At 30.5% G+C, this 13,116-nt stretch overlaps 1 protein-coding gene across 10 annotated transcripts in view; it reads right to left on the reverse strand.

The window, feature by feature from the left end:
- The window catches only part of LOC107453403 (microtubule-associated protein futsch), a 118,388-nt gene that overhangs the window by 38,288 nt on the left and 66,984 nt on the right, over window positions 1-13,116 (reverse strand). For all 10 annotated transcript variants that reach the window (XM_016070224.3, XM_071177050.1, XM_016070230.3 and 7 more), the window contains exons 5-8: window positions 10,137-12,929; window positions 8,158-8,363; window positions 1,263-1,687; window positions 52-229 (exon numbers count right to left, since the gene is read on the reverse strand). In XM_016070224.3, coding sequence (XP_015925710.1) covers window positions 52-229; window positions 1,263-1,687; window positions 8,158-8,363; window positions 10,137-12,929 — 3,602 coding nt within the window. The remainder of the gene's footprint in view (window positions 1-51; window positions 230-1,262; window positions 1,688-8,157; window positions 8,364-10,136; window positions 12,930-13,116) is intronic.

Here is a 13,116-nt window from a genome sequence, read left to right on the forward strand (position 1 = left end):
TTTAATGTCATGATCAGACATTTTCTAAATAAATCAATTAAGTTAGTGTACCTAGAGCCATTTTTAAATCCTCATAAGTTGATTGAACTTCATCTGACAAAGTTTGAGGATCAAGAATCTCAGGATCAGCTAAAAAGGAATCTTGCTTTCCTTGGCTTAGCAACAATTGCCTAACATCTTCATGAATCCTGGCTTTTGAGTCTTTAGATAAACCAGAAGAAGTAGATGGCTTTAAGGAGGCAAAAATTTTGAGTTATAGACAGGCATGAGATTGAAGTATTTAAAAAAAATTATTAGGAAACATTTAAAAAAAAATTATAAGGATACATTTGAAAAAGAATTAAGGTACCCAGCTACAACTATTTTGCATAGTACAACTAATTTATTAAAAAAGAAAAAATTTTTTTTTTGGTTTAAATGATGCTTTTTAGTGAAAAGTATCCAATTTAATGCCATATAATAATAATTTACACCAAGTTTAAACTTTTAATAAGAGCATGGCAACTTTTTTTTATACAATTTTAGTAAAATTTTTTATTTAAAGGGGTAACAAAATGTTTGCTTTTTTATTCATTTCTTGAATATACAAATTTAATTTAATATGAAGTTTGCAAAAGTCATTACATGTAAATAAATTATATGTGTATATAAATGTATTATAATCATACAATAGTGTGTTTTAAAACTTCAGCAAAATAAAGAATTAAAAAAAATATTTTTTGAAAAATGTAATTCAATTATTATTTCATTTATCACTTTGTAAAATCACCCTCAGAAAATATGAAAGTTGGCAAGTTGAGTGAATCAGAGGGATACTAAATTTATATTATCCATTTATTAGTCATAATTTATTTTATTTATAATGATTGATTTTTATGGCAATAAATCCTTCTAAAATGTGTGGTTTTTCACTAACTTTCATTTCAACAATTAATGAGTTAAAAAATTAATGTCAAAATACATAAAAACAGACATGCATTCAAACAGACCATAATAATCAATATAAATTTCAACAATTAATTAATATAATTTAATAACATTATTTTTTTTTAAAAATCTGCAGTTTTGTACAATTGTAATTTAATTTTTACACATTTAAGAAAGCACCAAGAGTTTTTTTTTAGGCAGTTCATAAAAAAGTAACAGAAAACAATAAATTAATATTCAAAACAATACCTTTTACCATAATAAACCAACTCCTAATATTTACCAAGTTTAAATAATGAAAATACTCAGGGAATGAAAAAAATTTATATTGATACCTGAGATGAACTTGTACTCCCATCACTTGTCCTTTCTAACAACAGTGAACGGAGAATAGATTCAACTCTATTTTGTTGCTGAGTGTTCATTTGTTCAGACTTTCCTTCCATTAAAGCATGCTCACAACTTTCAGTTTTAGCAGAAGTTTCGAGAGAAGCATTTTCTGACATAGCATCTTGAGATTCTGTCCTTTCTGATTTTAGGCAATTGTTAACAATGATTGATTTCCTTTCAAATGTTTCTTCAGAAAATGATTTTTTAGCTAACTCAACCATCACTTCATTCTGTTCCTTATTCTCATCACAACTCATTTCAGACTGATTGTTTACTGCAGTTCTATCAAAAATAGGAAAATCTTCAGAATTACAGTTTTGAGATGCTTTCTTAATATCTTCATTGCAGGTGGAACCAGCAGGTGTATAAGCTGGAGAAAAAAAATTTGATTTTTAAAATTGCAGTTTACTTGTAGAACAAACATATGAGTTTGTTATACACTGAGATGAAAAGAAATTTTTATTATTGTGAGTGAGAGACACCATTTGAAAATTGTTATTTTAGATGCATAATAAAGAGACAGATTAAATATAATAAAATATACATATTATCAATTTAACTATAACAAAACAAAAGGTCTTTCCACAATTGTCAAAAACTAACACAACTTTTATTTAAATGTAAGTAATTTTGTTATGTATAAATTAAAAATAATTTCAATCTCTTTTATATACAAAGACAAAGGTATGAAACAGGTATAAGACTTCAATAATTTAAACCTATTTTACACTGAAAATAATATATTGAATTTTAGATTAAGACAGAAATAAACACACATTCTCAATAAGCTCAAAATAAAATGTGAGTTAAATTTCTTTTTTTTTTAATGAAAACATAATTCAAATTATACACTATTTTACATTCGAATGAATAAAAAAATGCCCTCTATATAAGTTTTAGAAATTAAATTAAAAAAAAGAAACAAAAAAAATTGCACTAAACTTTTTTTTATTTTAAAATAAAACTTACTGAAATTAGTCATAAAGTTCCGAAACTTATAAAGCATGTGAATAAAGCACAAAGTAATGAGCCAGGGTTCCCACTCTATGATGAGATTGAAATTCAAGGACTTTCCAGGACTTTTCAAGGACCTCAACAAAATTTTCAAGGACCTTAATCTAAGACCAATTTTAAAAATTATTCTCTTCTATTTTACTAGAAGCAACAATGCTTGTTGTGGCAATAATTAATTTCAAATATAATACCTAAATGCTTTGCCTATATAGAGAGAAGAGAGTATATGTATTATGGACTAAAATTTATATTTTTTTAAAAACAACCCTACTGGTTTTACATATTAATTCACAAAATCATTTTCAGCACAATCTATAACTAATGGTAATGAGGTGTTAATGGTGAAATCCTTTAATCCTGTGTATTTCCATGTGAAGGCTGCATGAAAGACAGAGCTAAATCTTAGGTATTCCATATTCCATGACTATTCCATAACCCCCTCCTCTCCTCTATTAAACATCGTTTCTGAAATTATTCATCCATAATTTACACAACCTTCTCTAAATGTTATGCAGCAACAATTCTTTCTGAAAATAAAAATTAGAAGGAACATATCCCATTTTCACCATGTTTAAAAGCATTATTCGTTATGTGTAATCCACAACTGCCAATGAATATGACCTGGTGGGAATATTTCTCTTTTAATTCACACTGAAGCTTCTAATAGAATTTCCAATTGACATAGGGTCCATCCATGGATAATTGAAGTATTTTAGAGAGCTTTTAACCATCATCCATGCATTTGTAAAAAGAGGACAAAATATTTTCTGCAGTTCCATGACCCATAAATTGGGAGGTAAGATACTTAGTGCAAACTTTATTATCAATTCCTTACCATAATGTCCATCTGCTTAGATTGTAGAGACTGATTTAACGTCTCATCAAAGAGTACAGTGTAGCAATCAACATTCTTCAGCTCATTTATAAGAATCCCTTTGAAGTATAGTGCCAATCCAAAGGAGCCCAAATAGGCTCACTTTGTGGCACTACAAAAAAATTGTCTCGCTATACAGCTATCAGCAAACATTTTGGAGAACAATTTACTAATCCCTTCACAGGAGTTACATGAATAATTACTAGTGATGCACTTCAGACTCCAGAGAATTTCAGCATCAAGCACATTCCTTTTGACCAGATAAGAAGACAATGTTACCTCGGCCACTAAAGTTTCTGTTTCACATGGGGCACACGATGTTGAAGGAGTATTTACACCAGATGAATTAGATGTTGATGTCTTTGGAAAAAGAGAACTCAGGGCATGAGACTGCTTTTTTGTTTTACCTTTCTTTCATGTGTGATTTCAGAGCAGATTCTTCCATTTTCGCGATATCGATCTCCTTCATGCATAATCGGCACTTGGCTCTGAACTTCTTTTCGGGCATCGATAAAATCCATTCTTTATAAGCTTGATTATCCATCCATTGGGGATTAAAATAGCACTTCCCAGGCATAACTAGTCTAAACTACATAACACAAATACGAAGCCGTGCCTTTGCGAATACGCTTTACAATAAAGTTTTGAAATGACGCAAACGTAAGGACAAGTGCGGATGGTAAAACGGCAAATTTATTGAAAACTACAAGGTACATATTGTTACGAAATTCGAGAGTATTCCAGTTTCGATAAGAAAAAAGAAGATCTAAGCATATGCGACAGAAGATGAAGTGGAGTCTCGCCCCGAACGCATTGATTGTCTGCTGTGCTCCGCGCGCTTGGCAGACACCAAGACGCTAGGCCCGGTTAGAAACGGTGGCGTTAATAACCACGTGAGAGAGCTCGGGAACAAAACAGAAATAACGAGAAAGATCCGCGGGTGTTTTATAAAAAGGGCCGCCGGCAGTATTGGACAATATCAAGGACCTATCAAGTTTTTCAAGGACCTAGTAAGACATTTTTCAAGCACTTTCAAGGACCTAAATTTAGCAAAAAATAATTCAAGGACTTTCAAGGACCGTGGGAACCCTGTGAGCAGAAATTTGTTCTCTATTTCTGTATACATACCTTCATTTATGCTTTACTTTAAGTTCTGCTTTAGTCAAGTTACTTTTTTTCTCTGTAACTATATGTATTAAGTGCATCTATTCCCCCCCCCCTTTTTGTCAATCATTCATATACTACATTTATCTTTTATTTATTATTATTATTATGATTAATACATTTAGTTTTTAGAGGACAAGATCCTCTTGGTGATGAATAAGTTTTGCATATTTTGTTTATTATTTATAACAAAGTAATTGTTGTAAAAAAACTTCAAAATAAACACTCATTTTACATTAACTGAAAATAAACCCATATTTTAAATTATTGTTCACATAAAATTGAAAGAAGGACAGATATGATATTTCAACTTTCTTGGACAAGTGTTAAAGCGGCTGTGATGTACTTAGTCAACCGCATTTTAGACAGCATCCTTTACTGTCGGACAAACTGATTTTCCTCATAATATAGTATATGGAGACAATTTTAAACTGAGGGGAGAAACAGTTGCAAAATGATATTTTTTTATTGTTGAAGTAAACATAGATTATTGGTCTGAAATAGAATATACATAACTTAATAGTTAAATATGCTTTATAATTGTTTTCCATAATATTGTTTTTTATAGCATATGTTCTAATTAAATCCAAAATTTCAATTCATTTAAGATATTTAAATACTCATATTATGATAATAAACTTGAAAACAAATACAAATAATTTGCAGGCTTCTATCAACAAATGTATTAGAAAAATTCTTAATATAAAACAGTTTCACAAAACATCTAACAATAGATTATTCTAAATCAGTAAGCAAAATCCACTAAAAATAGAAATCAGATTACACAAATGACGATGGATTGGACACAAAATCAGAAAGCTGGAAAAATTCAAAGAACAGACTCTGGACTGGAGATCCCAATATAAAGGAAAGAGGGGCTGTGGAAATATACTTGTTGAACCACCACTATATGGCATCATTAATTGTCAATTGTAACCGTAACTGCCACAAAAGATTTTTGTAAGAAGACATCTACACTTTTTAATGTAGTCGTAGTACCCATTGTCCTGTATACATCATGTTAAGATAATATACCCTTTTTTGTTACTTACCCCTTTGGCTAGTTATTTAGTATTTGAGTAGTTTTCCTGTAATTCAAGAAAACGAGATAAATTCACTAATAGTTTAACCAATCTTCTGTGTAATTATCAACCCGATAAAAATAATTGAAGTTGAAAGACAAACTGGTGCATCGGATTGAGAAGGACAATGCACTGAAGATAAGCATAGAATCGAAATTTTTTAATTAGTGAATAAGAGAGAGCCAGAAAAAGGGGTAAGTTAAATTTTGATTGTGAAATATTATATTTGGATTTATCATGGATATAGAAAAAGTTATAAAGAAAAGAAGAGCTTTGAAAAGTTCTACTACTAAATTTCTCACTAACTTAGATTAAAACTTTGATAACATGACAATGTATGAATTAGAAACGTCATTAGAACAATGAAATGAGAAAATGTTGAACATAAAATTAATAAATGAAGAGCTAATTAAAGAACTAGATGTTAAAGATATCGAAAAGGAAGTTGAATCCTCTGAAACATATGTAGAATATTTGATTAACTATAAATGTAAAATTAAACGGAAGATTCAACAAATTAGTGCCACTCCCTGAACTAGTTCTAATTTAAATGGTGTAACTAGCTTTCAGACAGTAAATCAAACAGAAGTAAATAAATGTACAATAACGCTTCCGAAATTAACTGTGAATAAATATTTCGGTGATCCAAATTCGTGGTTGGAATTTATCGGCCAGTTCGAAAAATCTATTGATAAAAATCCGTATCGTTCAAATACTGAAAAACTAATCTATCTAAAAAGTTTCGTTGGAGGAACAGCTTCAAAAGCAATTTTGGGGTTTTCTTTAACGGATGATAATTATAAAGCAGCCCTTAATTTGTTGAAAGATCGGTTTGGACAGAAAAACTTGCTAATAAATGCTCATTTAGGCCAATTATTGAATATAATACCAATAAAACATAACTCTGATACTTTTGGATTGCGAAAATTATTTGATCGAGTAGAAATCGAAATTCAACAGGTAGAGATAAAAGCCTCTATACGCAGTGAAGAGGTGTAAGAAGCAGAAGAAAATTATGCTAATGCAACATCATAACTAATATTCATTAAATATTAAAGTTTGTGAGTTTGTAACGTAAGACTATAACGATAAATCTTCCTGCTTTTGTCTATAAGGGCATGCTTTCTATGATCAGAATTTAAATGATTAATTCTTAATAAACTTTAATTTTTGTAACTTAAGTGGAATAATAGAACTAGTATGTAAATAATTAACAAGAAGAATAACAGGACAATTAGCAATATGCAAATAATTATTAATATTTTAGCCCCTTCCAGTAGAAGAACAAGAATAGCTCGTTATCAGGTTTTCATTGGCTTTGCATGTCACTGAAGATACTGTTGAATATAGCAACAAATTAGTTTAATAGTATATAAAAGGAAACTGAATCTGTAAGCACTTTTAAGTTGTTGTTTTTTTTTTAAATATATATAAATGGTTATTTCATACACACTTTTTCATTATTAAATCTTACTAGAAAAAATTGAAAAAAGAAATTAAGTTTTTCAATGTTTTATTTCTTCTTTAATGCTCTTCACATTTGGTAACTATAAGCCATTGTGGTACTTGACGGGGATCTCTCTCTTTTCTGTGGGTATCAAATAGGTGGATCAACCTCAGACCAACAACATAAGAAAGACAGATATAAAACACAGAGAATGAAATTATACCTTTGCCAAAAGTGGAATTTGAACTCAGGAACTTTCGAACACAAGGTCAGCTACCTGACCATTATATACAAACCAATCTGCAAAGTTTTTCAATGTATGAATATTAATAGTGATAGGCAGTTTCTTAAAGTATTTTATGATAAGTATTAATTATAATATGAAAGATTTTATCTCTTCTCTTCACATTTTTTCTTAAGCTATATAATGAAACTGGGCTAATTTTTAATATTTTACAGGTGTTGTCAAATTCTATTTAGTTAGAAATGAAATTAAAAATTGATCTTTGTAATAAAAAATTATAATGTATTAAAGTTTTGAAAATTTTGACAATAACTATAGTTTTAATGCATCAGCCAGGCATTTATTTTTTGAGAATTTATATTGACATGCATCTCTAGAAAAAGCACAATCCTTCTGTTATTGATGCCAAGTTTAATTCAATATACTGCAATGTAATAGAAAAAGATGAAAATTGCAACAACAAAAAATTTTACTACTGAGCAAAAATAGTGGGCAAAATTAATATTACAGATGACCAAACTAATTCAGCAACAGGTGAATTCATGTATAAAATTAAGATAGTGGTGCTAGAAATATCTACAGTTTTATTAACAACATAGTAGTGTATGTACAAATAAAATATCAATGATTAAAAAAAAACTATTTTATAAGTTTTAGCAAAGCATAGTTTCAACAAAGAATTAATAACATTAATGTTTACTATCAATGCATGTACAGTATAGTGCGGCTTTGAGGAGAACTCCTCCAGTCTAGAAGTCTGGAGCTGTCTGCTGCTATGGTAACAAGAGAATATTTCTAATAGGGGTGCAATGGAGGAATGAAAGAGTGGATTGGTTTTCTCACACTGACCTATGCCAAGATCAAACAAAACTATTTTTACCCTACAACCCTATTCGAAGTAACTTTTCCTCATAACCATGGTATCTGCCACAACGCAAGACAGATGTCTGGAGGAATTCTCCTGAAAGCCGCACATTATTTAACTTTAGTCATAAAGAGATGAAGAAAAACTTACATTCTTCCTCAACAGAAGTCCTCCTATCTAAATCAATGACCAATCCATAATCTGAATCTTCCGAATCTGCTGAATAACGCAGCTGCTTTATGGGTGTCATTCCTTTGTTAGATTTTTTCTTTTCAGAAGTTATTGGTTCATTGCAGTGTATAAGAGGAAGAGGTGATGATAATTCATCTTTTTGGTCTAAGTTCATTTTAGATATGCTGTAAAGCAACAAAAAAAAACAATAATATAATTGTTTGCTTTTTAAAAAAATGGATATTGATTTTTTTTAAAAATATAAAATTGGGGATACTAATATTTAAGGGTTGCCGAAATGAAAAGTGGACATGAACATGTACGTCAGTATCAAAAACAAAGTAGCAACAGCAGCGCCACTATTCAGGATTGTAAATTGAGATAACAGAAGCACAAAGAAAATTGAGTATAACTAATTAACCAGTCAGGGGTAGCAGCAAAGTTTTTTAAAATTTTAGTGTAATTTTAGGAACTTTTTTCAAAAAATTTTAGGTAAATTTTAGGGGTAATATATGATTTTGCTAGGATAAAAACAGATCACACGGTAGTTTATTACATAACAGAAGATTATTACAATTCATCCACACATATCATAAATAGTTGTAAGCCATAAAATAAAGCTCTGAAATTTATTAAGTCAAGAATGAAATCTCTAAAGTGTAAAAATGAAATTTCAACTTTACATATTACCTATCAGAAATTAAGTGCATAATTCAGGAACAGGCAAAAGTGAGAATAAATCAAGAGAAAAAATAAATTAACACCAACTTGGATTTTTATTTAATTTTTACCTTCTTAATCAAAACTTTATTATTACCTTACTTTATTAAGAAAAACTATTGTGTGATATTATTAGATTTCAAATCAGCAATTTATATTAGAAGTTAGAGAAAAACAAATTAATCATGATCATTTTTCTAAAATATTCTTGATATGATTTGTGAGATTCTTTTACTGCCCTCAATAGTGTTGTGGTGATCTTCAACACTCCTCCATAATTTCGAATGGTATCTTTGATTAGTCTAAGCGACATAATAGTATACTCATGGTGACTCACATTAAGCATTGCTTTATTTATCGAAAAACCTCTCTCAGGATCAGAATTCCCATGTGGCAAAATTAAAACAGTTTTAATTAACGTAGTTAATTTCTTATATTTTAGATTATTGCTTTTTTATTTATATTTAGCCTATAACTAATTTTTTAGGAACACCAACAAAATTTTATCAGATTTTTAGGAATTTTAGGGTTTGCACATACTTTTAGGAATTTTATGAATTTTAGGGGGAATGCGACCCCTGACCAGTTCACATAAGAGCATTTAAAGTTAATGTAAAGTCATGAAAAGATGTACAGGTTTAAACAGTAATATGATTTTTAGTGATAGAAGGTGAGCATGATGCCAACATTTATTGTTCCTGGCAAGCACTGTTTAAGACAAATAACTATAAATATAAAGTGTGAAGATTTTCATGAACAACGCACATTAAAATTAAATCAGTCAAGACCCAGGACAGTCAAATGACATCCCCCATGTATTCATTGCAGTTGTTGATGAAATAATTGATGAGAATTCATGAGGTAAAATTTATGACATCTGTGCAACACTTTGTTTGAGTAAAAGAACGGTACAATAACTTTTTGTCACCAAAAATCATTGTCACTCATATTGTTCTGTAATAAACCCTTCCTTCTTAGCATGAATTTAAATTCTCTTCATATGCTCTCTTGTAAACTGAATTACAGGCAATTTGCACTGCACTCTTGCCTTTTTTTATAATCTCCAATTATGGATTTATTGTATACTTGATACATTTGTCTACTTTTTACTTCAACAACCCTAAAAATTAAGTTTGAAAATTTCAAATGAAATCAGCTTAAGTTATGTATTAAACACAACATTCCAAATGCTTACATAAACATGAAATAGATATTGTTTTGTGAAAAAAAAAACTCACTTGTCTTGTTCCATCGCCTTGACATCTTTGCACACATCTTCCATACACACCAATTCTGGTGGACTTCCCACACTAGAATTGTCATCTGAACTCTTGCTTTTGACTTCCTCTGGAACATAATATCTATTAATCTCTTTTGAAACATAACGCTCAAAAAACTCAAGTGGAATAGTGCTTTTCTCTGAATTTATGTGAACATCGGGTAACTTCATAAGAACTACCTGAGGTTCAGAATCAGAATGTTGAGAGCTTTGTCTTCGAGTTAATTTTTTAATTTGCAACTGAGCGGAGTTTTTCGCTGCCTTGTCTTCATTATTAATGTTTTCTGTATCCTCAGAAAATGAATTTTTAATGATATCAGGTTTATTAACTGCTATCTGTACAACTTTACTTCCTCTTTTGTTTGAAAACACAATATGTTTTGGTTCTTTTAAAACAGAAGATAAAGGTTCTTTAATTTTAGAAACTAATTTAAAGGAAGAGTTATCAACTTCATTTGAAGGTTCATCAGTTTGCTTTTGCAATGGTTTTGTTTTGCTACTCCTTGACAAGGCACTCAATTTCCCATTCACTGTTGCTTCACTTTCCAACAAATCCTTTTTATCAGTATTTTTTATGTCATCATGAGAACTGTCCCTATCATCATCATTGGACTTTTTTGTTTTAGAATTATCAGCTTTTGTATTAGGTAGTTTGAGATTTTTATTTAAAGTTTGTGCATCTTCATTCTTTGTCGTTTCTTTTTCTGATGCATTGTTTTGACGAACAGAATTCTTTACTTTGTCACTTTCTCCAATATTTTCAGATCCCTTTTTTGATTTAGATAATACATCACTATTTTTCCTTTTAGCATGAAGAGAATTGCTAGTTTTTTTATTAATATCAGGCTGCTGATTTTCTTTTTTCATCTTAGAACTATCTGTTTTATGTTCTATTGCAACATTTATTTCGTTATTTTTTGCTGATTTGGATTCTTTCTGTTTTGAAATCTTACTCAAACTGCTATTAGATATATCAAATTCAATTTCATTAAACTTAGATGATCTAAATCGTCTCCTCCTTGTTACACTACAATTTGATACATCATTGCTCACTAATTTAGTATAGTCTTTTGAATTTTTAGTATTATTTTTGTTCTTAATGCTATTTCCACTTTGCGATCGACTTTTATTTTGTTCAAGCTTTTTATCTTGATCTTTAGGTTGCTTTTTGGAGCCATCCAAACCAGATTTGTCAATGAATTTTAAAGATGAGTCCTTAGACCCTGTTGATGAGTTTCTAGATTTCCTATTGAACTTTTTCATGCGCTTTGATGAAACTTGTGATTCATCCACATCTTTATTAGGCTCAGAGGGACTTGAAGAATCACTTCTTGTAATGTCAACAATTTCAATTGAAGATGAACGCAAGATTCCACGGGAATCATTATTAGAACGTGACCATTTCTTTTTTGGAGTTAATTTAACAGAGTCTTTAGATTTTTCACGTTCCTTACTTTTTTCTTTAGATTTCGAATTGGATTCAATCTTTTTCATTTCTTTAAAGACATTTACCGTTCTATCAGAGCTTTTATCTTTGGCCGGCTTCTCTACAACCGGTTGCTTATTTTTAAGTCTATCAGATTTTTTTGGGACTTCCGCTTCCTTGCCGGCCTCGCTCTCACCATCTGTAGATGAATCTATAACAATATCAACATCGCTATCTTTACTATTCATATCTTTGGCGCTTCTTGTAGAGTACCGCCTTCTAACAACGGGAGTCTTAGTACGCTTACGGCTTTGTCTAATTTCAGTCTCCAGTGTTTCTTCTGGTAACTGCTCTCGACCTGGTAAGTTTCGTAAAATTCTTTTTGCCGTCGGTTTAAGACCCACTTTGTTAGCTTTCCTGCCAACCTTTTCTGTTTTCGTCGTTTTACTAGCCAGTTCTTTAGCTTCTTGCTGAACTGGAGAATTACTGGTCCTTTTTCGGATGGCGGAAGCCCGTTCTGAGTTTTTTGCCATTTTATCTTGAACTATTCGAGGCTTTAAGACAGTATTAATATCTTCAAAGTCCCTAAAATCAATTGAGTACCTCTGACAAAATTGAAAAATTAATTCCCGAACTTTTAGGGGATCCAGCTGCATTAAGTCTGGTCCATTAGTAATGTTCTTTCCATCAATTTGAGATACTCTTTCTAGGAGCTCTCCCATTAAAATACGAACAGCATGGTCAGGAGTTTGACTATAGGCTCCAGTTCTTTTCCAGTTTTCGATTTCCTCCCTACCAGGATAAACAACTTCTTCCTTGTTAACAATGGGTTTTGTTCTCTTCTTGTAACGCCTGCATTTGACACTTAAAACAATGCTATCTTGGACTTTGGCATAAAGAGATAAAGGAGACACCTTCTTATTGGTTGGAGTTGATTTTTTTTCAAAACGATCAAAGCAAGTGGCTGCAGGGCTTCTTTTTCTAGGCGCTGGTTTGTGATCTGATTGCTGTGATGGACTTTTATTATTGCTATTTCCATTACTATTTAATGAGCTATCTTGCATTAACAATTTATTATTTTGGGATTCTTTTTCAAGAACTGGATAATCATCCTCTGGTTCTCGTTTTACTTGAATATCACTAAATATGAATGAATTGGGTGTCCATTGTGAATCACTTTTAAATGATGACAAACGTGGAGCTTTTCTACGCCCATCTGTTTCAGGAGTAATATTTGGCATTGAAAGTTTACGTTTCTTAGCCTGATTTTTGGTATCATTAGGGGAAGCATACAAATGCATATCATCAAATGAGGGTCTGTCATACCTAAAAAAATACACAGTTTTCAATGTAGTTACAAAAAAAGACCTTTAGAACACAATTAAACATGACTTCATTCCAAAAAAATTAATGTAAAAAAGAACAACTGAAAAATATTGTATTTAATATTACTACAATTTTCAAATTAACAACCACTTTCATGAATGCAAGTGAATTTCATAGAAAGGCAAAA

The sequence above is a fragment of the Parasteatoda tepidariorum genome, chromosome 2 (genome assembly GCF_043381705.1).
Source record: "Parasteatoda tepidariorum isolate YZ-2023 chromosome 2, CAS_Ptep_4.0, whole genome shotgun sequence".
NCBI lineage: Eukaryota > Metazoa > Arthropoda > Arachnida > Araneae > Theridiidae > Parasteatoda > Parasteatoda tepidariorum.